The sequence below is a fragment of the Ammospiza caudacuta genome, chromosome 27, assembly GCF_027887145.1.
Source record: "Ammospiza caudacuta isolate bAmmCau1 chromosome 27, bAmmCau1.pri, whole genome shotgun sequence".
NCBI lineage: Eukaryota > Metazoa > Chordata > Aves > Passeriformes > Passerellidae > Ammospiza > Ammospiza caudacuta.
The window spans coordinates 4690387-4717457 of NC_080619.1; the positions used below are offsets into that span (position 1 = coordinate 4690387).

Genomic DNA, 27071 nt, shown 5'->3' on the forward strand with positions numbered 1-27071 from the left:
TTTCTGCCCAACTCCTTGTATTGTTTGACTGGAGAAAAATATTTCATTCCTTCCTTGTTCTTGTCTCCTGTTCAGGGAGGCAGGGGAGGTGATTGTTTCCCCTTTTCACGAACGGGTTTTTCATTTCCCTGTTTAAAGGGCAGCAATGTAAGCAAGTCATGAGCCTCACCTCCTGAGAAGGAGCCAAAAATCAGCACAGAGAAGGTGCTGCCATGAGGAGGCACAGTCCTTGCTGAGGAACTGATGGGGAGGGCAGCAGGCATGAAAACCTCAATCGTGGGGGGCTGAGATGAGCACCTCAATCATGGAGGGCTGAAATGAGCATCTCAATCATGGGGACTGAGCACCTCAGTTGTGGGGGGCTGAGATGAGCACCCCAGTTTGGAGAGCTGAGATGAGCACCTCAATCGTGAGGGGCTGAGCACCCCAATCATGGAGGGCTGAAATGAGCACCCCAATCTCGGGGGGCTGAGATGAGCACCCCAGTCATGGAGGGGTTGAGATGAGCACCTCAGTCATAGGGGGGCTGAGATGAGCACCCTAATCTTGGAAGGCTGAGATGAGCACCTCAGTCATGGGAGGCTGAGATGAGCACCCCAATAACGGAGGGACTGAAATGAGCACCCCAATCATGAGGACGTGAGATGAACACCCCAATCATGAGGGGACTGAGATGAGCACCTCAGTCATGGAGGGGCTGAGATGAGCATTCCACTCATGGGGGGCTGAGATGAGCACCCTAATCTTGGAGGGCTGAGCACCTCAGTCATAGAGGGGCTGACATGAGCACCTCAGTCATGGGGGGCTGAAAAGAGCACCCCAGTCTTAGAGAGGTTGAGATGAGCACCCCAATCATGGGATACTGAGCACCTCAATCATGGGGGGCTGAGATGAGCACCCCACCCGGGCCAGGCTGCCCGTGCCCACTCGTGTCACCCCCCCAAGCCGATGACATGCTTGGGGCAGACCCTGCGTGTTCCCAGCACTCAGGGCTGGGGCTGAACGAGCAGGGACCCACGGCAGGGACCCGGTCCCTGCTGCCGGGGGTCGCGGTGGGTGACTGCCGCTGAGTGTCCCCTCCCAACCCCACAAGGACATTTCCCTCCAAATCAGCCACTTTAGAGCCCTCCCCTCGCCCCAACTTTCGGGGTCCGGGCAGCCCCGGCTGTGCGGGGAGGGGGAGCTGCGGTCCCCCCGCCCATTCCCACGCCGATCCCCGGTCGCTTCTCTCCCCCCGCGCCGCTGCGGGGCCGAGGCGGGGCCGGACGCGGGGCGAGGGGCGGCGGGAGCGGGAGCGGGGCTGCGCCCGCCCGGCCCTGCCCGCAGCTCTGCCCGGCGAGCGGAGGCACCAGCAGCGCCCAGGAGACGCAGCCGCATCCAAAATGCTCCTAGGTGGGTGACACGCAACTTTCCCGCAGCCTCATCTCTCTCTGTCTCTCTCCCTGTCGCCCTCCATCTCTCTCCTCTCCATCGCTCCTTCGTCCCCCCGGTCGCTTCTCGGGGGTGCAGCCGCGGAGCTCGCGGATCGGTGATTTTGAGGGGATGGGGACCGGGTATGGCCTCGCCGCTGTCCCGGGGCTGCTGCTCCCCGGTTTGAGCGCTCCCGTGTTCTGCCGGGTTCCTTCAGCTGGAGGAAAGGGCGCTTTTCGGCGTCCGAGCTGTTTTTCAGGACAGAAAAACAGCGAATTGGTTTTTATTTTGCTGGTCGCTCTGCGCAGGTTGTGTGTGTGTGGGTCTCTTCTCCACTTTGCGATTTTGGCCACTAAGTTAACTCTAAATAGTGAAACATTGAGGTGGGTTATTTACTGCCGGGTAAAAAACCCGGGGACAAGCGGTACTCAAGGAGTCCGGGCTCAGAGTGAGGGGCTGGGAATGGGCTCGGCATCCAACTCAACTCCTGATTCACCTGTGGGGTCCCCATCCTGTTCCTAGCACGGCTTGGCACTCCAAATTATCCCCATCAGATTTTCCCATTTCTAAGCAAACGCTGTCGTTCCCATTCCTTATTGCCGTTCTGCCTGAAAACCCCGTTAAGGAGCTGCTCGTGTTATTTGCATCAGCTGAGGCTGTACCCTGCACCCACAAAATGGTCCCTCCCCGCCCAGCACACAGGCAGCCTGTTTCCTGGGCTCCCAGCCTGCTAATCCTAATTACTTACGGGCTTCAAGCTGAGTTTGACTCACTGCATCTTATTGATTTTTCCCAGGGCTGCAAAAAGAGGAGGGAAAAGGTTGTGTGCTGACGGGGCTGGATTTTGCCCTTGCTCTTTGTCTGAGTGTCAGCTCCAACTCGCGGTCCTGCTGCACCTGCGACACAGACGTTTGTTGGATGCTTTTTGTGTGATGTGAGGCTGGGGGAGAGTGACCAGCAGTGTCCTTGTGAGGGTGGCCAGGGGCAGTGGAGATCCGTGGCCAGGCTTGGAGAAGCAGCAGTGAGCAGAATGTGATGCTGTTCTTGGTTCTGTGTGGGTTCAGGGCTGGTAATTTTAGTGGTTTTGTTATTATCAGTGTTAATTCTGCTGGGGAGGGAGAGTGGCCCCTGGCTGCTGGCAGGGATGGGGCTGGCACCTCCCTGTGGGCAGCAGTGCCGCTTCTGTGTGTGTGCTGTGCACATCTGCAGGCTGCTGTGCACTCTCTTTCCTCTGATAAGATTTCCTTTTGGGTGCCCAAGGGCAACCAAGCCAGGAACATGGATGTTGTTAGCCTGGCACATCAGTCAGGTACCCATGTTGGGGTGCTTGTCCCCCATAGATCAAGCTGGCCCCAGCCAAGTACCGTGGATCAATTTAATTTTTCTAATTGCTTGAAACACAATCTTTTCTCTGAAATGTCTTTCCCCGTCTCTCTGGAACGTGTAACACTACTCGGGATATTTATCTGGAGTACTTGTCAGGCAAAGCAGGCTTGAAAGACAAACTAAAGTCCAACCTCAGAGCTTGCTTTTCACTCTGTGGCCTCAGATATGGAGGAAATATTAAATACCCACTAAATCTTCAGTTTGGAATGGGCTCGCTGATGTTCCCCATGCTGCTCCGGGGGGGTAATGTGGTGTTTTCATGGTGATTCCAGCCCTCTCAGGACTTCTGGGGTGACAGTGTGGGGAGCCTGGCCCCACTGAGCTGCTGGGTTTGGCTTTGGGGTTCCTTTGGCAGATGGTGGGACTGAGCTTTCCCCGTGCTTGTTTTGGGTGGATTTCCCTGTAAATGCAGCAGTTGTTTTTATTACTGGGGCTTGCTCCAAGCAATGTCCTGGGGGACACATCTGTCCCTTGGTTGCAACGCTGGGATGGGGGCACAGGGGGCTCTGACCTCCTCCAACAGCCTCAGCCTCCCCTTCAGAGTATTTTTAGACCAAGCTGTCATCTAATCTTGACCTCCAGGATGATGTGGGCTAAAAAATATCACTGTGTCTCCAGCATCAAGCCGAGGATGTAATTCACAAATCTCTTCAGTCCATTTTTAATTATGCCTCACCTTGCTGCAGCAATGAACTGCTAACGAGTGTTTTGGGCAAATGTGAACTTTTTTTTTTGAAGTTTCTCAGTGCTGATGTTCCTGGCAGGAGCTGGCGGCACCGAGGCTTTGATGGCTTGTTTCAGCACCCACCTGATGTCCCTGAGCTTGTAATGACTGCAGGGGCTGGGGATTTAGCAGATTGCTTTTTTTTTTTTTGTGCCTTTCCTGAGCGGGATGTTGGAAGGAGTGGGCTGGCTGCTCCCACTCTCCTCCTGAGTGATTATATTAGCATGGCCTGGGTAGGAGTGGCGGAAATTACAATGAAATACTAGAGGTGGGAAATAAAAATCTAATTAGAAAATGAGGACAGACGTGTGTCATCTCCCAAACTCTAAGCAGGACCATCCTGGCCATGGGGCAGCTGTGGTTGCAGGGGGTTGTGTGCTTCAGCTGGGGAGCTGTGCTCAGAGAATAATTCTGGCAGTAGAGGGGAAGAGAAGGACTTTGGTCCTCTTGGGAGGGGAAATATTGAGGTGGATTGGGGTTTGAAAGCCCTTTTGGTGCCCCAGGACTTGCCCTCCTGAAGTTTAAGTTGTACCCTTGGGGCAATTCCCCTTTTCCCCCTACTCAAGCAAAGCTGGGACCGGATGAGGCTCAAGTGGTTTCACTGCTTAGGGGGGTTTTGGGGACTGCTGTGGCACTGTCACACGCATTTTGGGTGTCACCACGGTGGTCTGTGTGCTCTTGGGGACAGCTGTGCCACTGTCACACGCATTTTGGGTGTCACCATGGTGGTCTGTGTGCTCTTGGGGACAGCTGTGCCACTGTCACATGCATTTTGGGTGTCACTATGGTGGTCTGGGATGGCCCAGCAGGGATGGCCACTGGTTCTGCCACTGACCTACCAGATAGCCCTGGAAGTGTCACTTACCCTCTCTGAACCTGGCTGTCTTCTCGTGGGTCTCCTTGGCTCTCTGGGGACTCAGTGCCAGCCCAGCCCCAGCTGTGTGAGGGAGGCACCTGCCTTCAGGTGCTTCAATAATAGAAATCATTAATTTTCACTGCTAATGGAAGAAACGCTGCACTATGAAAAATGTGCGTTGGCTTGGAGGCAATTCAAAAGGCTGGTGGAGACGGGAGCCCCTAATTTGTTCCAAATTGGTTATTTCACTGGAATGGTGAGAAAGCATCAATCTGAGGAGCTTTTCTCCCTTTTCATTTCTGTCAGCCGTTCCTCAGCTGTAATGAATTGGACTTGGCTGCAATTTTTACAATTTAAACGGTGCCCAGAATAAAGGCTGAACTGATGGGGGGCTCTGGTGCACTCCTGAGCTCTCCATCTCTCAGGGGGACCCAGGGAGGGGTGGGCTGGGGAGCCCAGATGAGGTTCAGTGTTTGCCACCTCTCTTCTGCTGCCTCCAGTCAGGATGAGCCCAAATCCCTCTCGAGCTCCTGTTGGTGGGGTCTTGGCTGGTTTGCCATGGCCTGGCAGCACTGCTGGCTGTGACACAGGGGACACTGAGCTGGCTGGGGTCTCTGCTGGGGGAGGCATCCCTAAATGCTGCTTTTACAGATCATTACCCGGCAAATGGGGAGCATTGGGAATTAAAATCCAAAGGGAGTTGGGCTTAATGTTTGTGGACAAGGGAGGAAAAAATGCTTGATAGAGCAAGACTGAGATCCAGTTTTGCTCCTCAGCAGCTGCTTTTGATACCAGTGCTGTGGGGTGAAGTTCCCTGTAGCTCCTGGGGAGAAAGATGCAGCCAAGCTGCCTCCCAAGGACCAGGTGCATGGACTGGAGGAAGCCCAGGCAGCGAGATCACCCTGTCCCTGCTTCTGCTCCTTGACAAAAGGGCTTTGCCCTTCTCAGCTGCTGCTCAGAGGAGCCTCAGCCTGGAGCTGGGGTCGCCGGCGGGGAGAGATGAGCATGTTCACTCCCCCTTCCCCTGCCCAGCTCAGTAATCCTGTTGTGGCCATGTCCAGAGTTTGCAGGAATGTCATCTGAGTTTATTTCAAGGCTTGTTCCCTGCCAGCTGCAGTCACGCAGCTGAAGGTTGTGACAAAGCTGTGCAGGGGAGCGAGGCACGAGGCTGCGTTCTGCAAGCTGGCAGTGCCTGTGGGCTGTGTGGGGGCCACCATGTCACCAAACTGGGGGGCTTCTTCTCCAGTAGCACCCCATGGTTCCCTGCTTACAGCCCACTGCCCATCCAAGCCCCTCCACAAGGATCTGAGCGTGCTGGAGCCAGTCTTTGTGCCCACAGTGGTGCTGGAAGAGAAGGAACACCCCCCTGAGCTGTGCAGGAGAGTTGGGACAAAGCTGGGGTCCCCCAGTGTGTGTCCCATCCCCTTCTCTGCATGGGAACACCTTCTCCTCCCCACATCCCTTCCAGTGTCAGCACATCCTGCAGGCCCTGTCCCTGCCAGATCCGCCCGTCCAGGCACCAGCCCGGGGGCTGCAGGAGTATTTTTAATTTGGCTGAGCTGACACGGTGCCGGGTGCTCTCTCCCACACGAGACAGCGGCTCCTCGCAGCCTCCCCCCTCCAGCACTCGCGGCAGGGACCGAACTGAGCTGTCACCACCTGCGGGTGGGTGCGAGGGATGCAGCTCCCGTGAGTCCTCCCTCCCTCCCCTGCATGCTCCCCGCTCATTTTGGGGGCTGGCACGGCGGGGATTTGGGTGCAGAGGGTGAGCAGGGATGGGTCAGCAGCTCTGGGAACACCAGCACCTCTGCTGCGGGAACAGCGTGCGTCATTTCCCCGAGCCTGACTGGCTTAGAGCAGGGATGGAAAAAAAATCTCATAAATATCTTTGGACTCGGGGATTTAAACATTTTTTTTTTGGGTTTGGTCTCTTCTGTTCAGCTTATAGAAGGAATAAGAAACCCTCAGGGAACCTGTCCATGGATGTGGGACTGGAGTGCAGGAAAGGGTGCCTGGAGCATCCCAGTGGGAGCTGCTGTGGCTGCCCGAGGTGTGGGATGCCAATGGAAACTGGGACTCAGATGGAAACTGTGGCTCATGGCTGCTGCCACCCTCGAGCCGTGGGGATGATGGATGTGCTGGTGCTCTGGGCACCTGCCCACCCAGCTCGGGAAAAACAGCCACAATTGGCTCCAGCCAAGGCTGCTGCTGCTGTGTGCAGTTAAACAGGAGTATCTCCACTCCAGTTCCTTTAGGAAAGACGTCTGACATCCGGCAGCGTTGTGAGGGCAGAGGGTCAGGGACATCCTGCAAATGCTGCCCAAAATTCGTGTTCAGTTGAGGCTTCCAGCAGGAATGGGTTTGCAGGGGAGAAGGAGTCAGTGGTTTGAGCCTTGCCTCTTGCACAGGGCAGGCAGAACAAGCGTGTTCTCCTCTGGAGTCCATTGGTCCCGTGGATTTTACTGCAGGGACTCCATGGAGGAATTGGGAAGTGGAGTTGGTTCCAACCATTTCTAATTTGGGGTCGCTGACCTTTGCTGTCCTGCTCTGGGTGCTGGGAATGGGACCAGGCGATGCTGCAGGCTCCTAAAAACTCATTTAAAAGGCTCAATCCTCTTTTCTCCCGGCATTAGCACAAGAATAAATCGGGTGTGTTTTCACCCCAGGAGCCGGCTCTGGTTTCACCACCTCCAGCTCTCATTAACCCTGGGCTGACACTTCGGCAAGAATGTCCCCAGCACAGGAAGAGCCTCTTGCCCCAGGATATGTGGAGGAGCCTCAAGAGAGGAATTAACCGGGGGCCACCAGACCCCCCTGGTGCAGAGCCAGCTGAAGCCAGGTACAATCAGCTCCTAATCCAGGCAAATTCCGGTGGGCCACGTCCCTCCTCGTGGCCCAGTTCCACACCGAGTCTGGGTGGGAGCATCCTTCAGCTCCCAGGCACAGGATATGTGCTGGGAAACCAGGAGCCAGGTTCCCATCAGGAGTCCCAAAGCACACTGGTGCCCCTTGGGATTTCAGTGTTCTCAGGAGTTTTGTTTGGGGAAAGCAAATGTGGCACAAAATTCTCTTTCTGGAAGTAGTCGAGGCTCTAAATTTCACCATTTATTGCTAAAATAAAGCTTTTGGGATGTAGGGAACCCCTCTGCTCGTTAGGGAGCTCTGGGACAAGGGGCAGTCTTTCAGCTCCAGCCCTGCAGCCATGGACCAGGAGTGCAGCTAAGCAGGAACACCTTGTGGCATTCCCTAAAGGGCTTGGACTTGGATCCTGCCAAACCTCCGTGTCCACGGCTGGGTGCTGCTCTGCCCACAACTTGCAGAACACCTCCAAACCCCAGAAATACTCATCCTGGCTGGCTGCAAACCCTCCTGCAGCTCACCCTGTGCCCAGCTCTCAGCTGAGAGACCCAGGCTAGGATCCCCCTGATGGGCACCACTCCTTGCACTTGGGGGGAAGCGATCCCGGGCAGGTGAGCATGGGGCAGGCACAGGGACCCCGTCCCCAGGACCCACTGTCCCCACCACATCCAGTGTCCCCACTGCATCCAGTGTCCCCGTGCCCTGATCACCACGTCCAGTGTCCTCACCATGTCCACTGTCCCTGTGGCCCGACCACCACGTCCAGTGTCCCCATGACCCAGCCGCCACCTCGTCCGCTGTCCCCATGGCCCAGCCACCACATGCGGTGTCCCCGTGGCTCGGATACCATGTCCAGTGTCCCTGTGGCCCGGCCACCACCACATCCGCTGGCCCCACGGCCTGGCCACCACCACGTCCACTGTCCCCGTGGCCGCTGCAGCCACCACGTCCGCTGTCCCCGTGTCCCGGCCACGGCCGCGGGGCCTTGCCCATGCCGGTCACCGCTAGTGGCCACTGCCGCCGTGAGCAGCCGGGAGCAGCCGTGAGGCAGACGGTGCTGGCTGCAAGATGGCGGCTCCCGTGCTCCGCTGAGGCGGGCGCCCGCCGCAGGCTTTGTTCCCGCAGCCGCCGCGCTCGGGGCCGCGGGGGCTGCGGGGCCGCCCCACGAACGCCCCGCTGCTTCTTTTTGTTTTATTTTTGGATTTTGCGTTGCTTGGCTGGGTTTGGGTTTTTTCGGTCCGTTGTTTTGTTTTTGGTGTGTGTGTTTCTTTTTTTTTACAATTTTTTTTTCCTATTTAAAATCTGGGAAGTTTGCGAGCCCCCCCAGCCCAAAGCTTATGGCAGCTTTTCCATGGTACGTATGGAGGGGCGGGTGAGCGGGGTGGGCACGCAGGGCTGGGCTGGGCGCTGGGGCTGCTCCGCTCACCCTCCCGGGATGATGCTCCGGGGACAAGGCTCAGCTTGTCCTCCCACAACCAAACCCTCATCCTGCCCAAACTTGCAGGCTGCTGGGGGAACCGGAGTGTGCCCCCCATGCCGAGCTGCTGCCGAGCCCCCCGGGATGCTCAGTGCTGCTTTCACCCGTGGGCAGCAGCAGCAGCAGCAGCGAGGGGCGCTGGGCTGGTGCCAGAGCTGCGGGAATTGGGTGCTGTGGGAAGAGGTGCCACGGAGCTCTGCTCCATCCCAACCCCCGCCCCGGCCTCCTGCATCCCACACGCTAATTGCTGCTCTTTTTTCTTTTCTTTCCAAGGCAGCGGCTTCTGCCGGAGCAAGTGCTGGGGAGGGGGGGCTGTGGGGATGGCTTGGGAGGCAATGGGGTCAGTGACAGGGAAAGAGCGCAGGAATGCTCCCCCTGGGGCCATGCAGGGATGGATGGGGTCGCTGTACCAGGCTAACTTGCAGGTCACTCCAAGCCCACCTGCCAGCATTGTGCAGGGCACTGGCTCTGTGGGGATGGGTGTTGTGGTCTTGTTCTAACTCCTGAATTGTGAAGGTTCCTTCTCCCTGCCCCCACAGCAGTGGCTCTAGTTTGGGGGCTAGTTCTTCAGAAAAACCCCAAGTTCCTCATCGGTGGACTGATGGTATTCCCCAGTTTTCTTGCTGCTCAGTGTCCACGTTCTTTCTTTTTCCCTCTGCATTTTGGTTCTCCCCCTTCCCCATGCAGCTCTGGGTTCTTCCCCCCTCCTCTCACCAACACCTTTATCAAGACTCAGTTTGGATTTTCAGTCCGGTTCTATGGAGAAATGTGAGTTCAGACGGAGCGGGCCTGAAGTGCAGGGAGGAGGTCAAGTGAGTGGTTAAACCCTTCAGATCCTGGTTTGGTTACATCTTTAAGTGCTTTGCAGCCTCTAGCTCAGTAGATATTTGTGAGCTTGGCCTGGAGTGGAGTGTGTAACCCCCTGGAAGGGACACTGGGATGCCACTGAGTGTGCAGAGCATGGCTGTGCTGCCAAGGGTCTTGCCACAGCTTTGGCAATTCCCTGGAGGAGGGACGAGGCAGGCAGGACTCAGAGCACACATGTGCACACCAGCACGTGTGTCTGGGCTAGCTCCCAGTCACCCTTGTTCTGCTCCAGGGCCCTGGCACTCACTGCCAACCCTCCTCTTGGGCTGAACACTCTTTTTTGGGTGTTTCATCCCCTCTGAGCCTTCCTCACCTTCCCAGTGCCAGCACAGTGGGTAAGGCTGCTCCTAGGGGAAGCCTGTGGGTGTTCCTGTGCTGGTGGGACCATTTGTGTGTGTGCCAGTCCCACCAGTGACACCGAGAGCTTCTGCTGGTGCTGATGAGGAGCTTGATGGGATCCCCACGTGTGGTGCTGGGGCTGCTGTCACCACTGCTGTCACCGTGCCACTGTCGCTTGTGCCACCACAGCCAAGCCCCAGCTGAGGTTGGCAGGGCCCTAATCCCATTTCCCTTGTGTCTCTTTCATCTCCAGTCAGACCAGGAGAGTGGTAATAGACCTTCTTACTAAATTAAATGCGCACACTGCTCCTGGAGGCACGGTGTGCTTCAACCCTAGCTGATTTCCCAGCCACAGCAGCATGGTGCCTCCGGGGAAAAAGCCAGCTGGGGAAACTTCCAATTCCAACAAAAAGTGCAAACGCTATTTCAATGAGCACTGGAAGGAGGAGTTCACCTGGCTGGAGTTTGACTATGAGAGGAAGCTCATGTTTTGCGCGGAGTGCCGGCAGGCCCTGGTGAAGAACAAGCACGGGAAAGCGGAGAACGCTTTCACCGTGGGCACCGACAACTTCCAGCGGCACGCCCTGCTGCGCCACGTCACCTCGGGTGCCCACCGCCAGGCGCTGGCCGTCAACCGCCAGCAGCTGGCCTTCGACACCCCCAGTGCTGGCCACCCCGAGCTGCGCTCGCTCATCAAGGTGGAGGTGAACCCGGCCAAGGTGGCCGTCCTCACCACGGTCTACTGGATGGCCAAGGAGGAGATGCCCGATGAGAAGTGCTCCTCCCTGCTGAGCTTGCAGAAGTTCAACCTGTGCCAGGCGCTGCTGGCGTCAGAGCACAGCGAGTTCTACCACCCTGGCAGCGTCAGGGAGATGCAGGTGTGTAAGGGTGGGTAGGGGGTTGCCAGCTGGGTGGTCGCTGCACCTGGCAGGGCAGGGATGGTGCCTGTCCCCACTGAGCTCCCTGAGCTTTGCAGGATGAGTGCTAATTGTCTCAGGAGTTCAATTAGCACAAGAGCACTGTGGGTTTTGCCTTTTTTTGCCCTAAACTGAGTGATCAGGAAGATCAGGTAGCCGGAGAGTTTAAGAGGGATTTCTGAATTTTACCAACACTTCATGCCTGCTAAAATCAAATTAAATTTTTAGTGAGGCTTGGCTGTTTGCCAGGCTTTCAGCTCTCTGCAGAGCCTTATTTTGCTACTGATAGACTAAACCCACTAATTAGGTTTCCCAGCCTGTGGTGATCCTTGCAGCACTCACACACACAGAGGAAGTTTTCCCTCCGAACTGGGGAGTTTGCCTGAAATGGGGGAAGTGTGAGTAAATGAGTAAAGATGGAAAAAACGTTGCCATTTTGCTGCTGCTCCTGCCCCTGCTGTGCCAGTGAAGTGGAACTGCTGGAGTTGAATGGGGCAGGTGAGTTCCTGGTGTCAGTGCCAGCATAGATATGGGCTTGGGAATGGGATGCTGGGGGCTTGAGTGGTCAGTGATGCTTGCTGGTGATGCTGTGTCCTGCTATATCTCTGGGGCTCTGGCCCCAAGCTCAGGACAGGAACCCCCAAGCTCTCAGCAGCTTCCCATGGTGCTTGAGCTGCCAAACAGGAGCAGGAGGAGAAAGCTTGTTAGGGAAAAAGAAAGTGATTTCCAGCCTCTGTGTGCAAGGGCTTTTCCCTGGCTCGGGGCTCTTGTGCTGCAGGAGCCTGTGGGTGGGAGCCCACCCGCTCACTCTGTGCCAAGTGCTGCTCATCTCCCACTGCCTCTGAATCTCATTTGTGTTTCTCTCTCCCTCCCTGCACCCCTCCTTCCACTGGCCCAGGCAGCCATTGCCAAAGTCCTCCACAACGAGGACAGGCACAGGATCAAAGCCTCGCCGTTCATTGGGCTGGTGGTGGACGAGACAGTGGACGTCCTGGAGCACCGCAGCCTCGCCGTGTTCACCACCACTGTCTCCCCCTGCAACGGGCAGACCTCCATCACCTTCCTGGGCAGCTTCGAGCTGCCTGCAGGGGAGGCCTCCACGGTGGCAGGCAAGGTGGGCGAGGTGATGCGCTCCTTTGGCATCCCCAGCATGAAGCTCACCTGGCTCAGCGCTGACAGTGCCTCGCTGGTGGCCGAGCGGCTCAGCGGGGTGGGGACGGCGCTGGGCTCGCTCTGCCCGCTTCTCACTGAGGTGCACTGCCTATCCCACGGCACCTCCCTGCTGCTGGCCGAGAGCATCAGCACCATCGAGTACCTCCAGAAGTATGAGACCACTGTGGATGCTGTGTATAGGCTCTACTCCAGCTTCCAGGGGAAAGGGGAGAGCCTGCAGGAGCTGCGGAGGGTCCTGGACCTCTGTGAGATAGACCTTGGGAGCCCCAAAGCCATCCACTGGACCTCTATCTTCCCAGCTGTAGAAGCCATTGACTCCTCGTGGCCCACGCTGGTGCTGCTGCTGGAGAGCCAGGCAGAGTGCTCACCCGTGGCTCGTGGCCTCTGCGAAGAGCTCAAGAAGTTCCAGTTTGTGGCCTTCACCAAGATCCTTCTGGATGTCCTCCCCATCTTCCAGAAGCTCAGTCGTTTCTTCCAGATCGAGGATTTTGACCTCTCCATCTTGAAGCCCATAGTCTCAGCCACGGCCACCACGCTGCAGGCCCAGCAGAGCACCAGTGGCCAGAACCTCCAGGAGTTCCTCAGAGAGATGAACAAGCACCCACAGGATGGCCGGGAGGGCGAGAGCCGCCTCTACTACAAGGGTGTGGAGCTTGCCAACTGCTCCCAGGTGCACCTGAAACACTTTGAGCACCTGAAGGACAGCTACCTGGAGAAGGTACGGGGCAACCTGCTGGACAGGTTCCCCAGCAGCGTCCTGGAGGCCATCAGCTCCTTCTCTGCCATCTTCAACCCCAAGTGCTACCCGCAGTCTCTGGAGGACATTGGCAGCTATGGGGTGAGCGAGCTGAATTTCCTGCTGCGGGTGTACTCGCGGGTGGTGGTGAGCGAGAGGGCCCTGAGCGACTTTCCCCTCTTCAAGCGCATCGTCTTCAGCCTCAGCCAGCTCTCCTTCAAGGACCTGTGTGTCAAGCTGGTCTACAGCAGCTCTGAGATGCACGAGCTCTTCCCAGACTTCGCTGTCCTGGCCGCTATAGCCCTGGCCTTGCCGCTGGGCTCGGTGCTGGCCGAGAAGATCCGCCGGGGCCGGGAGCTGCTGCAGCGCGGCCGCTCGCGCCTCGCCAGGGACCAGGGGCTCTCTGACCTCATGAAGATCGCCATCGACGGGCCAGCCATCAGCGAGTTCAACTTTGCCTTGGCCATCGAGTGCTACGAGAGCATGAGGGAGTCTGGGTTCATCGTGGCGCAGGTGAAGTGAGCGTGGCTGGTTTGGAGCCCTTGGGGCAGCCCCCAGGGCCAGCTCAGCGCCGCCTTTCCACGTCACTGGGCACTGCTGGAGCTGGGCAGCTGCGCTGGATGGTGACCTGCTCCGTGCTGGGAAGAGAAAACAGGATCCTCGTGCCCCAAACCTCTGTTTGAATCGCCCAGAATTCAGAATCCCGAGGCCACCCGAGATCCCGAATTGCGACGAGTTTTTTCCAAGGGTTTGCCATCATTTTGTTTTGGGGAGAGGAAGGCAAAGCTCTTGAGCTCAAATGTCACGTTGCCTTTGCACAGAGATACCCGGCAGCTTTTGCTTAATTCTCTGCAAAAATATGGGATTTTTGTTATTCTGGAGCCTGGAGAGTGAATGCAGAAAAGGCAGCACATCCTCCGAGCTCTGCGCCGACCCCAACATGCCTGGCGGTGTCGTGTTGGTGTTCCTTGCACACAGCACAGGGTATTTTTAGCAGTGGCATCAAGTCATGATCATTTCAAGAGCAAGAGATTTAGGGAATGATATTGTAATGGCTGAGGAAATGTTAACTTTAAATGCATCGTTGTGTACATATCTGTATGTGTGTATATATATATATAAATATACATATATAAATATCTATATTAAAAAGGTCTATCTTAATTTTCCTAAAGTTTAAAGATATCTAAAAGGCCTTTTTTTTTTTTTTTTTTGCAAGGACAGAATAAATTATGAGGAGGGGTCCAAAAACAATCAATAGCTAATTCTTGTTCTTTCCAACACGTCCTCACCTCTCCAAGTTCCCCTTGCACCATGATCTCTTGGCAACCTGCAGTCTGGAAGAAAGTCCTTCAACACCTGCTTTGGGGCCAGCTGGAGGTGTTCAGCTCATATTTCTGCTCTGAAGTGTTACTGTCTGTCCTGAGGTGAGCAGAGCTGTTGGTGCCTGCAGCAGCCTGGAGCTCAGAGCCCTCTGCCCACAGGTCTGGGGTGCTGCTGGTGTGTTCCAGTGTGACTGGGCTTTGCTGGTTTTCACTTGGAGGGCTGTTTCCTTCACTTCAGACTGGTTCTAATCAGCAATAAACCCAGTGCAGCAGCATGAAGCATTACCTGAATTGAATCCTGAGAGCCAGGTCCTCTGCTGGGGCTGCCAAAAGCTGGAAATAGGAGGATGTAGCAGATATGCTGCCCCACAACCCAGGTCTGCTTGCTCTGGGAGTCCAGTGCAGTGCAATCTGTTTGTTGGCAGTCCAGATCCCAGAGGTGCTGGGGCTGCACTGGTGCTGCCATCGTGGTCCAGCATTGTGACTGGGGGTTGCTGTTCTCTGTCCATCAGCCTTTGGCATTGAGGAGCCTCCTGGAAACGTGCTTGGCCTGAGACAAAACCTTTAAAGCTGTGGGTAAGGATTTAGAGACACCATCAAAATTTGCTGGAGAACATTTCCCAAGCAGGAGGGAGCCTCTGTGTGAATGAAGAGCTCCATCTCCATCTGGCCTGGGCAGACTCTGTGCCAGATGCTCGCTGAGGCAGCGGCGTCTGCGGGGATGGGTCCTTGGCAGGCTCCTGTTGGTGTGAGAACCTGCAGCCCTGGCCCTGCCACCTTCACAGGCAGCTCTGGGAGCTTCACACAGAGCACAACAGTTGCTCTGCCTTACAGGGAGCAGGAGAAAAACCTGCTGCAGGTGTGTGTTCAGTGGCTGTGCAGGGTGAAGGGGTGTGGGACAGGCTGGGGAGGACAGCCAGACACAGTTTGGGTGAGTTTGGGCTGAAAATTCCTTAAAATTCAGAGGGATCCCTACAAAATTAACTTGTCTGTGGGACAGGAACCGGGCTGAGCTCCAGGTAGAGAATGTGCAGGCTGAGCTCGGTGGCTGTGCAGGGTGAAGGAGTGGGGGACAGGCTGGGGAGGACAGCTAGACACAGTTTGGGTGAGTTTGGTTAAATGTAGGGCTGAAAATTCCTTTAAATTCTGAGGGATCCCCACAAAATTCACTTGAACTGGGCTGAGCTCCAGGTGGAGAATGTGCAGGCTCCAGTGTCTCTGGCTGAGCCCAGAGCAGGGGACACACAGAACCACATCAGGGACATCGTGGCTTTGACACCTCTTGGTCAGGTCTGGTGGCACCTGTGGACCTGGGTGGGCACAGAGACAACCCCCCAAACTGCAGCAGGTGCTCGTGGCAGGAACACGTGGTTCCTGTGCTCCTCTCCTTGCAGCAGCCCCTTGGAATGCTCTGTCCCAGGAGGATCTGCAGTGCCAGAGCAGCAGCATTGGTGGGGAGGTGGGGGAGACAGAGCAGGGGCTGTGACAAAGAGCTGAACCACTGGGGGCCCGTTCACCCACCTGCTGCTGGCTGTGCCTGTCACCTTGCCTAAGGTCGTGTCATTCTATACAGACCTGGGACCCTGCCACTCTCCCAAAAGAAAATCTCCTTAATTGAGTGTCTAATTAATACCTAAAAATACTGCCCTCAGCTGCTGCTGGAATCTGCCCTGCAGCAAAGGTAAGGCAGGACCCACAATGCCATAGCCCTGTGACCTTGGAAAGGTGCCCCAAGAGCGTCCTACAGGTGCCCCAGAAAAATCCTGCTCATCTGCAGGGTCTCACAGGGGGTTCTGAGCTCTCTCTACCTGCCTGGTTTATCCAGAAATGTGTTTAACCCACAAATTTGAGCACAGGGATGTGCCAGAGAGGTTAACATATCTTCTCAGTACCATTGGTGGGCAGCATCTGCTGCAGGTGGTGGCCAATCCTGGAGTCTGTGTCCCCCTCAGTGCTCATCCTGTGCCTGCCCAGTGCAGGAGCTGCTCCCCAGGGACTGAAACCTTCAGCCCAAGCATTGGCTGAGCTGCAACCTCCCTTCTTGTAGGCACTGATTTTGGGGATAAGGTGGTCACCCACCTCTTGTTCATCCCAGATATATATGTGTATATATATATATATATATATATATATATATATATATATATATGTATGTATGTATATTATATATATACATTATATATGTGTATATATATGTATGTATATATTATATCTATAAAAATATATGTGTATGTATTTATGTATATTATATATATACATTATATATGTATACTTTTTATATATATTATAGCTATATATATAAATAAAAATATAAATATAAAATGTGTGCATATTTATATTTATATAATTTATAATAATAATTTGAAAAAGAATTATATAAAACTATATAGATTTTATATATAATGTATAATATATAATATATAATATATAATATATAATATATAATATATAATATATAATATATAATTATAATATATAATATATAATATATAGTATATAATAATGCTAATTTTATTTATTAATATTTATATACATATATAGATTTTTAATAATTATAATAAAATGTAATTTTTTATATATTTATATTTACAATTTTTATTATTTTTATTTGTGTGTGTGTGTGTGTGTGTGTGTGCATATCTATATTTTATGTTTTTAAGGACAGTGGAAACCACCCTGGCTGTGATGAGTTTCACCCCCCATGATCCAGCCCCAAATCCCTTTGCTGCTCTCTCGTGGGGCCCCGGCTGTGTGTGCTGGGTGGTCCCAGGGCAGCTCCTCTGGCGCCAGCCCATCCATCTCCAATGATTTGATGTAGAAACGCTGTTTCACGCCTCACAAGGTTAATTATGCACCCCTCACCCAGCGCTGCTCGCTGCTGCCGTGCTGTTATTTATTTATTTTGAAGCGGTTTCGCAGATTTCCCTCCTGGGCGACTCTGGAATTAACTCGATCAGTGCACGCCCGATGAAGCAAACCCTGATTCCTGCCCGGAGTCAGGCCTGGCTCAGGGATGGCTCCGGCGCCGCGGCAGAGCCGCCGCGTGCGCTCGCCCAGAAAGAGGTCGTTGGTGCCCGTGGGGCTGGCGACGAGCGCTGGCTGCTCAAACCCAGGGAACCTCTCGAACTTTGGGTTTCTGGTGTGGCTCACATCCTGCACCAGCCGGGATTGGCGTGGGGAGGGTGCGGAGCAGAGTGAGGAGCAGCAGCAGCCTCCTTCTGCATGGCTGGAATTGGGGTGCTGGTGGAGAGTTTCTGCTGTGGGAGTGGGTGCTGGCCAGTCAGCCTCCCACAAGGATGTTCTCAGGTCCAGGAGGGTGGTGGGATGGGGTTGTGCTTTGCCAAGGGATCCATGATGCCTTCGAGTTGGAAAAGAACCTAAACCTCAAAAAAATCCAGAGGAACGAGGAAAATTGACCTTGTCCTTGCTGCAGGAAAGGGGATGGGGCTGTAGGTAAGGCAGGACCCACAGCCTTATCCCTGTGTCAACATTATCCCTGTGCCAAGGGATTCATGATGCCTTTGAGGTGGAAAAGAACCCAAACCTCAAAAAAATCCAGAGGAATGAGGAACGCTGACCTTGTCCTTGCTGCAGGAAAAGAGATGGGGCTGTGGGTAAGGCAGGACCCACAGCCTTATCCCTGTGTCAACATTATCCCTGTGTCAAGGCAGGACCCACAGCCTTATCCCTGTGTCAACATTATCCCTCTGTCAAGGGATCCATGATGGCTTCGAGGTGGTAAAGAACCCAAATCTCAAAAAAATCCAAAGGAATGAGGAACGCTGACCTTGTCCTTGCTGCAAAAAAAGGGACGGGGCTGTGAGTGGGTTGGAGGGGTGTGAAGCCATGTGGGATGTGAGTGGGCTCTTCTGGCTCACAGCATTCTGAAACAATTTCTTATTTATTGTGTTTGATTAGTTCATTTATTTTATTTTAGCTTTCCCCTCTCCTTCCTCCCAGAGCTGGGCAGGGACTCCCTCTGGCAGGGATGCTTCCCTTTCCTCATCATCTGTGATGCTGGGATGGGGAGCAGGCTGCAGACAAACCTCTGCCTGGCCTCCCTTCCCTCCTTCCCTCAGTCCCACGGGTGTTTTCTGTTGAAACAGAACATTATTAATAACTCTGGGCTATTTTTAAATCCCACGCTGGAGCGCGTGGTTCGTTTGCGGGGGACGGGGAGCAGCGGCTGTGCCGCAGGACTGGGGGGCAGCTCTGCCTCTGCCCTGTGGCTGCTGCTGGCAGCCAAATCCTCACCAGCCATGGTGAGGAGCCCTGGTGTAGCTGGTTTGGGGGAGCCCAGGGGAGGAGCTGCTTCCCTGGGGGAGGTTTGGACACTTTCTGAGGCTTTGGACTCCTGCGCGTGTCCTCGCTGGGATGCGGAGGCGGCAGCGTCCAGCCTGGAAATGGGGTGCTGGTTTGGAGCCTGGAAGGTTTGGAAGTTTGGAGTTTGGAGGCAAAGGGGTGCCCAGGGCCACCCTGGGCTGGGGTCTCTCCTTGGGGGGGTTCTGTGGTCCATGACAGATGTCCCCATGTGCCATGTCTGGTGTGCTCTGTGCTCCTGTGCCAGCAGGGATCACCGGGGCTAACGCTGCTCTCTCCCTCTGCCTGCCCAGGTCCCTCCGGACACAGCAGCCCCCTCTTAGCATCACTGCCCATCCCTGGCCGGCCTCTCCATCCTCCCTTGGACATCAAGCACTTCCTGACCTTCAGGCTCAACGGGACATCACCGCTCAACCTCTTCCCCAACTTCAACACGGTGAGTGCCCATCTGTGGTGGTGTTCACAGGGATCCCAGGAAGAAATGACAATCTGACTCCATGTTTCAGAAGGCTGATTTATTATTTTATTATATATATATATATATATATATATATATATATATATATATATATAATATTAAAACTATACTAAAAGAATAGAAGAAAAGATTTCATCAGAAGGCTAGCAAGGAAAGAAGTGAGATGATAACAAAAGCTTGTGACTCTCAGAGAGTCCAAGACAGCTGGACTGTGATTGGCCATTAATTAGAAACAACCAACATGGCCTAATCACAGATGCACCCGTTGCATTCCACAGCAGCAGATAACCATTGTTTGCATTTTGTTCCTGAGGCCTCTCAGCTTCTCAGAAGGAGCAATTCTAACAAAAGGATTTTTCATAAAATGTGTCTGTGACACCCAGGGAGGATGAGCATTCAATCCCTCCTCCCCTAGAGCAGTCCATCCTCTGCTTGGCACCACTCCTTGAACCCTACCAGGTAGTTTTTGGTTTAATTCCTGGGGTCTTTGGCTGCTGGACACCAGTTCAACATGCCCACTTTGCCCTTAGCTCAGAGAGATTCCTGCCCAGCCAGTAGCAGAATTAAAAACATGGTTCATTTTAACCAAGATCAATTGGATTTTGCCCCTGGAATCAATAGTAATAAAGTAGCTCTGGAGAGCAGTTCATTAGTTGAAAATTAAATAAGGAAAAGAAAAGAAAGAGAATGTACTACAGAGATGAGGAATGTGGCTGGTGCTGTGGATGTTGGGGGACTCAGAGTGCTGGGGGGCTGCTCCCACCCCCCATTTGGGCTCCAAATCCTGACCTTGGACCACCAACCCGGGATTCTGGGGTGGGCAATGACACAGATCTTTAGAGATGTTCCATTAGACACTTAAACTGACATGGATGTGACCAAAGATACACCAGATATCAGGTGGGGAATGGTTTTCTCCCCATGCTGCACTGCTCCCCCAGACTGGTGCCAGCCCCGTGGGGGTCTCTGTCACCCCTGGGTGCTGCCAGAATTGTTGTGGAGCAGGTTCTGCTCTGGGTAAGGCAGAACTCAGGGGCTGCTCCCCATCTCTGCCCCAGAGGCACTGCATGCTGGTGTGGGGAAGATGAAACAGGAAAGCTTTATAAATATGATTGTCTGGCAAAAGATTTTGAGAATATGGAAACCATAAGTGAGATTGAAATGAAATCAAGCTTTGAGATCCCTCAGTTACTGAACAACTGGAAAACAATGGTATGGTCTGCTGAAGATCCAAGGGTCAGAGCAGACCCTACAGCTTGGCAGAAGGGGCCCAAAGAGGAGTTTTTAGGGTTTAAAATGGAACACAGGGTGGTAATGTAATGATTCTTATAGGGTGTATGTAAATGCTATAGGATTTGTATATTGGACTAGATTGGTTAGTGAGAATTAGAATATTCTACGCAGAAGATTTATTGTATTGTAACAGGAACCTCGCTCTCTTACCCTTTTACTCTCTTACCCTTTTACTCTCTTACCCTTTTACTCTCTCACCCTTTTACTCTCTCACCCTCTCATCCTCTCTACCCCTCTCTTCTCTCAGCCTGCTCTGAGCTGTGCCTGGCAGCTCCCAGCAGGGCCCTGCACTTGACCCTTTGCAATAAACCCCAAATTCCACGACCTGGCTGCAGAGATCTCTCCTCTCCATCCACCCCCACCATCCTAGCCCCCTGCACTCCTACATGCTGGTGTTTTGGGGTTCAATCAATGCCCATTGTTTTCTCTCATCAGCCTGGAAATGGGATTTTCCTGAGCCCCCTCCCTGCTCACTCGCCTTTAGTGAGTGGCTTTGAGCTTAAATGTGCTCAGAAGATGCAAATTATCACCAAGCTCCTCAAAGACAGTCCAGAAATCAGGCACAGGATTCCTGTTGCTGTTGAATTGATTCGGACTCTGAGTCCTTTATGCTCTTTTGAAGCCCCAGCCCAGCCTCTCCCCGGGCTAATGAGCTGGAACACAGGACAGGAGGGGTTTTGATGCCATTATAGCTCCTGCTTTCAGTCTGGGCTCTTTTTTTAGTCTCTGGAGTCAGGAGTGAACTTGACCCAACGCCTGCTGTCCTCCCCTCTTGGCTCCCACCTGCCGCTGCCTCACCCACGGCTGTTGCCTTAAAAAAATCTCTCATTTGGAAAATGAATCTGGAACCTGCTGATGGCTGCTGTGCTCCACGTGGATGGGGCACACACACACACAGAGATGCCAGGGGAGGCTGTCCCTACGGTGTGGGGACCTGGAGCCACTCTGAGCTCGGAGCTGAGCCCGGTGTGTGCTGCTGGCTGATGGCCCAGGGGCAGGAGCTGCACTTTGGGGGTGTCTGTGCTGGAGATGGGGCCAAAAGAGGCTGGGAGAGGTGCAGGGTGTGCCAGGGTGGTGGCTCTGAGGAGCCAAGCAGAGCTTTCATCCCAAAGGATGAGGGGCTGGAGCATCCCTGCAGCCTGAGCTGCTCTAGAGGTGCCAGAGGAGAGGCTCCATCCCTCAGGAAGAGGAACTGGGACAACCCTGCAGTCTGAGCTGCTCTCCAAGCTCTGGAGGAGTCAGAGCAGAGCTTCCATCCCTCAGGGTGAGGGGCTGGGACATCCCTGCAGCCTGAGCTGCTCTGAGGAGCCAGAGCAGAGCTTCCATCCCTCAGGATGTGGGGCTGGGACATCCCTGCATCCTGGGCTGCTCTGGAGGAGCCAGAGCAGAGCTTCCATCCCTCAGGATGAGGGGCAGGAGCATCCCTGCAGCCTGAGCTGCTCTGGAGGAGACAGAGCAGAGCTTCCATCCCTCAGGGTGAGGGGCAGGAGCATCCCTGCAGCCTGAGCTGCTCTGAGGAGCCAGAGCAGAGCTTCCATCCCTCAGGATGTGGGGCTGGGACATCCCTGCAGCCTGAGCTGCTCTGAGGAGCCAGAGCAGAGCTTCCATCCCTCAGAGTGAGGGGCTGGGACATCCCTGCATCCTGAGCTGCTCTGGAGGAGCCAGAGCAGAGCTTCCATCCCTCAGGATGTGGGGCTGGGACATCCCTACATCCCAAGCCAGGCTGGTCAGGCTCCACTTGAGGGGACAGGGATGGAAGGATCAGTCAGGGTCTGCCCTTTGCTGAGGTTGCTGCCACATTGCAGCAGGATCTGGCGGTTCTGTTTTTGTGCCCTGCATGGCTGGAGGTGCAGTGAGGGCTCAGAGGCGCCCTGCAGAGCAGGAGCTGTTTGCTCTGCCCAGCAGAACCCTCCCAGCAGGTCACTGGGCTCCCATGAACCCAGCAGATGTTTTACTCCAGAGCCAACAAAACCCTTCCAGGCTGCCTCCTGTCACTTAGAGCAACAACCAGGGGGGAAAAAAACCCTCTCAGCACTTTCCTTGCTCCTTCCCTCAGCTCGGGATGCTGCAAATCCCCAGGACCCAGCAGCGCCTGGTCAAACTCAGTCAGCAGACAGGATCTGAGGGGATGCTGCATCCCTGTGAATTCCTGCCCTGACCTCAGTGGCCACAGCACAGGGGTGGCTATTTATATCAGCAGGAACATCCAGGGATAAATAAAGTAATGTGAGTCAATGGGAATTGAGTATAAAGCTGGGATCTTTATTCCCCAAGACTGCTGTGCCCAAAGCCACCTCTGCTGCTGGCTCCATTCCTTTGGGAACTGCCAGGAGGAGCCTCAATCCCTGGCTGCAGGCACTGGTAAGTGCCCCCCACAGGAGCTGGGGGGGCTTTTGCATGTCTGGGAGAGCTGTGGCAGGGAGGGACAGAGGGGTGTTTGTGTTTGGGTTTGGGGAGAAGCACGAGGGCTCTCAGGTGTGCTTGGTGTGGGCTGGAGCTGGGCTGGGCTTCTGGTAAAGTCCCTGGGACCATGAGTGCTCCCATGGGCAGCTTGAGGCAGAGCTGGTGTTCACTTTGGGACAGCAGGAGCAGAAATGAGTGTTCTGGCCAGCCCAGCCCCTGGTGTGTGTCTGTGCCTGTTGCAGGTGCTCTGGTGGACACAGCTCCTTGCTGTGCCACGGGGTGGACTTGGCACAAGCACAAGAAAGATTCGGGTTGGTGCCACCACCCTGGCATAACCCCAGGAGGATGAGGAGTCCCTGTGCTGGGGCTGTTTAGCACCACCACCACCACCACTGTGTAGTTGAGGCTCAAATGCCTCTTCATTTATATGCCAGAAAAGTGAGTAAAATCTCATGGCAAACAGGCACTTCGTTAATCACCTGCTCTTACCATTCTGCTCACTCTTGGAAAGGAATTTGGGGTCTTGGATGAGGAGGATGAGGAGACCCTGTGCTGGGGCTGTTCAGATGTGGCTCAGATGTGTCCCACTGGCTTCACTGGTTTGGGATGACACCAAGAGAGTCCCTGGCCTCATTTGTGTCCTTGTGCCAGCATCTCCCTTTCCTCTGCATCCTCCTGTGATCCCCACCCTGCTCAGGGTGTGGATGAGCCCATGGGAGCTGCCAGGGCTTGGTGGGTACAACCAGCTGGAACTGATGGGAAGGTTGGAGCCATTTTTCTTTTCTGAATAGAAAAGTTGGTGTTTCTCTGGAAAATAAGTCCAGGCCCAGCACCCCAGCAGCATGGGGGTGCTGCCAGCAGCACGTTGCAATGTTTGCTGTCAGGCATGGAGCAGCACCTTGGCCATCTGCAGCTTCCCCCAGGTCTCTGCTGAACCCCAAATGCCTCTTCATTTATATGCCAGATAAGTGAGTAAAATCTCACAGCAAACAGGCACTTCATTAATCACCTGCTCTTACCATTCTGCTCACTCCTGGAAAGGAATTTGGGGTCTTGATAATGGTGCTGTTGTCCAGGCATGTGCCTCGAAGACTGATGCACCTGTCTGGGCAGTGAAATAGCTTTGCAGAGAAATATGATCACTGAAAACCCCTGGCTCTCCTGACAGCAGGGCTCAGATAAGATAATCTCCCTATGCCACAGGCTAGGGAACAATACTTGCATTATAGATTGGAGCCACGCTCAGACAAAGAGCTTATTCTTATGTTTTCTTCCTTAATAAATGCATTTTGTTAAAAACAATTATGGCTTTTGGAAGCAGTTTGGTGCTTGGGCTGTGGAATGAGGCCGAGCCCTGGGGTGAGACAGACGGGCTGGGGGCTGGCACTGGCCACAGGCTTGGCCCCACCACAGCCCTGGCCAGGCTGGAGGACAGACAGACTCCTGGCAGGGCACTGAGGGGTTCTGTGTGTGCCCAGCCTGGTGACTGAGTTGTCATTGCTGGGTTTGAGAGGGTGGAAAGCACATCTGGGCAGCAGTGGGGCAGCCCAGAGGGGCTTTTGCGGGCTCTGTATCTTGGGTGTCCCTCCTGTATCTTGGGTGTCACTCTATCTTGGGTGTCCCTCGTGCCCTGCCACCCCTGTGGGCTCTCAGTGGGCTGGCACACATGTCCCTGCTCATGCCTTTGGCACTGCATGGGGACATCCCAACTCTCTGGTGAGGAGCACATGGAGAATGAACGGCCACATTCTTGTTTTGGCCACCTCTGTCCCCCATTTTGGTGGTTTCTGCTCCTGTTGAGGGTAAGAGTAGCCAGGGAGGTTCAAACAGAAACTGGTAATTTGTCATCTGTGGCACAAATGTCTGTGTGGGGGGAGAGGGGACTTGGGCACACACTGGTGCAGATGGGGCCTCATCCCTTCTGCCAGACTCCAGCCAACATTCAGACCTGGTGGATTTGTTGCATCCAGGCATGGTGGATTTGATGGATTCAGGCTGGGTGGATTTGTTGGATTCAGGCATGGTGGATTTGATGGATTCAGACCTGGTGGATTTGTTGGATCCAGGCATGGTGGATTTGATGGATTCAGACCTGCTGGATTTGTTGCATGCAGGCATGGTGGATTTGATGGATCCAGGCATGGTGGATTTGTTGCATCCAGGCATGGTGGATTTGATGGATTCAGACCTGGTGGATTTGATGGATTCAGGCCTGGTGGATTTGATGGATCCAGGCCTGGTGGATTTGTTGGATCCAGTCATGGTGGATTTGTTGGATCCAGGCCTGGTGGATTTGATGGATCCAGTCATGGTGGATTTGATGGATTCAGGCCTGGTGGATTTGATGGATCCAGGCCTGGTGGATTTGATGGATTCAAGCCTGGTGGATTTGATGGATTCAGGCCTGGTGGATTTGATGGATCCAGGCATGGTGGATTTGATGGATTCAGGCCTGCTGGATTTGATGGATCCAGGCCTGGTGGATTTGATGGATCCAGGCATGGTGGATTTGATGGATTCAGGCCTGGTGGATTTGATGGATCCAGTCATGGTGGATTTGATGGACCCAGGCCTGGTGGATTTGATGGATCCAGGCCTGGTGGATTTGATGGATCCAGGCCTGGTGGATTTGTTGGATCCAGGCCTGGTTTGAGCAGGACAGGAGCCAGTGTTCCCACAGCACCTTGCCCTGTGCAGGGGAGCCTCCATGGCTGCATCCCCTCAGCAGATGCATCCCCTGCCCCTTGCAGCTCTGTGAGCTCTGTGGCCTTGGCAGTGGCTCCTTGGGAGTGTGACAGGCCTGGGGGTCACCAGGTCATGGTGCCACATTGGGGCAGCCATCAGGACACCCCAGAATCTCTGATGGTCACAGTGACCCCTAGATGTGTCAGAAAGTCTCTTTTCCCAGCCTGGTCATTGAAGAAGGAGTCAGAATTCTTCAGTTCTCATTCTCAAGGTTGTTTATTGTTTCTTATCTATAAAATTCTTTCTCTGACCCACTGAGGTCTCTCTGGCAGGTTGGGTTGAGGCACACTAGTGTTATCTTTTTATACTAAAAACTACATGTACAATATTTACCATAACTTCCCAATACCTATTACCTATGTTAAACAGTGAGCTTCTACTCTAAACCAATCCAAAAGTGCCAACATCACCCAGAAGATGGAGGCCAAGAAGAAGAAGAAGGAGAAAGTCTGGACACACCCAGATTCCTCCATCTTGCCTCCTGAACCCCCATTCTAAAAACCCAAAAAAACCTATTTTTTCACCCTTTGATAAATTCACTATCATTCTACTTAAACACTTTTGACTTGTAATTCTTCATATAAAGGTTGGTAATTGTTTTTCCATGGGTCACAATCAAAGGTACAGGGTCTTGGGCTCTGTGCCAGGGTCTCTGAGCCCCCTGGGTAGGGTCTGGAGTCCTCCAGGGCAGCCAGAGGGATGTCCTGGGTTCCAAGGAGGACACACAGCAGCCCTGCCTCCCTCCCTGGCTGCCCTTGCAGATGGACCCGGTGCAGAAGGCAGTGATCAGCCACACCTTCGGCGTGCCCGCCCCGCTCAAGAAGAAGCAATTCATCTCCTGCAACATCTGCCACCTGCGCTTCAACTCTGCTGTGAGTGGGGCCACACCTGGGGCTGGGGGTGAGGGGGGACACGGGGCCAGCCCCTGCCAGGGGTGTCCCCAAAAATGGGTCAGGGTCATCCATCCCCTGGGTCAGTCCTATCCATCCCCTGGGTCACTCTCATCCATCCCTGGGTCGCTCTCACCCATTTCTGGGTCTGTCCCATCCATCCCTGGGTCAGTCTGATCCATCCCTGGGTCAGTCTGATCTGTGCCCTGGGTCACTCTCATCCATCCCTGGGTCAGTCCCATCCATCCCTGGGTCACTCTCACCCATCCCCTGGGTCACTCTCATCCATCCCTGGGTCACTTTCATCTATCCCTGGTCAGTCTCACCCATCCCTGGGTCAGTCCCATCCATCCCTGGGTCACTCTCATCCATTCCTGGGTCACTCTCACCCATCCCCTGGTCAGTCCCATCCACTGGATCTGCAGTGCTTGGTTCCCATCTGGGCTCCTGGAGCTGCTCCTGCCTGCAGAGGAGCCACCCCAGCCTGGCTATGCTGGATCTGCAATGCCTGGGGCTGCTGCTGCTGCTCTGACAGCAAAAATCCCTGGTTCTGGGCTTCATGATTCCACTCCACAGCCAAGCAGCTCAGGACAAGCATTGCTCCCTTCATTGCTTCCCTGTTCCAGGCCGCTTCCCAGCTAGAGGTGCTGTGCCAGGAGGGTCAGTCCCACAATGTGCTCCCATGCCCCCATTCCTGCTCTGCCCATGTCCCTGCAGGTCCCCCTGGCTGGCCCAGACCCTCACAGCCCTCACAGTGTTCCAGCATGGAGCCTGTGACCTACTTTGGCTGCACCCAGCCCTGTTTTCCAGGGGCAGTTTATTGTCTTTGCTAATGAGGCACCAATGCTTGGACTCGCCCTTTGCTTTCCCACG

At 54.3% G+C, this 27071-nt stretch overlaps 2 protein-coding genes across 2 annotated transcripts in view; both read left to right on the forward strand.

Moving 5' to 3' along the window:
- The window catches only part of ZNF385C (zinc finger protein 385C), a 70438-nt gene that overhangs the window by 38292 nt on the left and 5075 nt on the right, over positions 1 to 27071 (forward strand). The window contains 2 exon segments of the mRNA XM_058820825.1: positions 18683 to 18825; positions 26070 to 26180. Coding sequence (XP_058676808.1) covers positions 18683 to 18825; positions 26070 to 26180 — 254 coding nt within the window.
- Positions 10278 to 13807, forward strand: C27H17orf113 (chromosome 27 C17orf113 homolog). Its single transcript, XM_058820612.1, has 2 exons — positions 10278 to 10796; positions 11734 to 13807. The coding sequence occupies exons 1-2, from the start codon at positions 10278 to 10280 to the stop codon at positions 13264 to 13266; spliced, it is 2052 nt and encodes a 683-aa protein (XP_058676595.1). The 3' UTR covers positions 13267 to 13807.

Excerpts from the sequence above, each read along its gene's own strand:
- C27H17orf113 (XM_058820612.1), top strand. The coding sequence starts at position 10,278 with ATGGTGCCTCCGGGGAAAAAGCCAGCTGGGGAAACTTCCAATTCCAAC. Across the intron at positions 10,797-11,733 it reads GCAGCGTCAGGGAGATGCAG|GCAGCCATTGCCAAAGTCCT; the intron begins GTGTGTAAGGGT and ends CCACTGGCCCAG.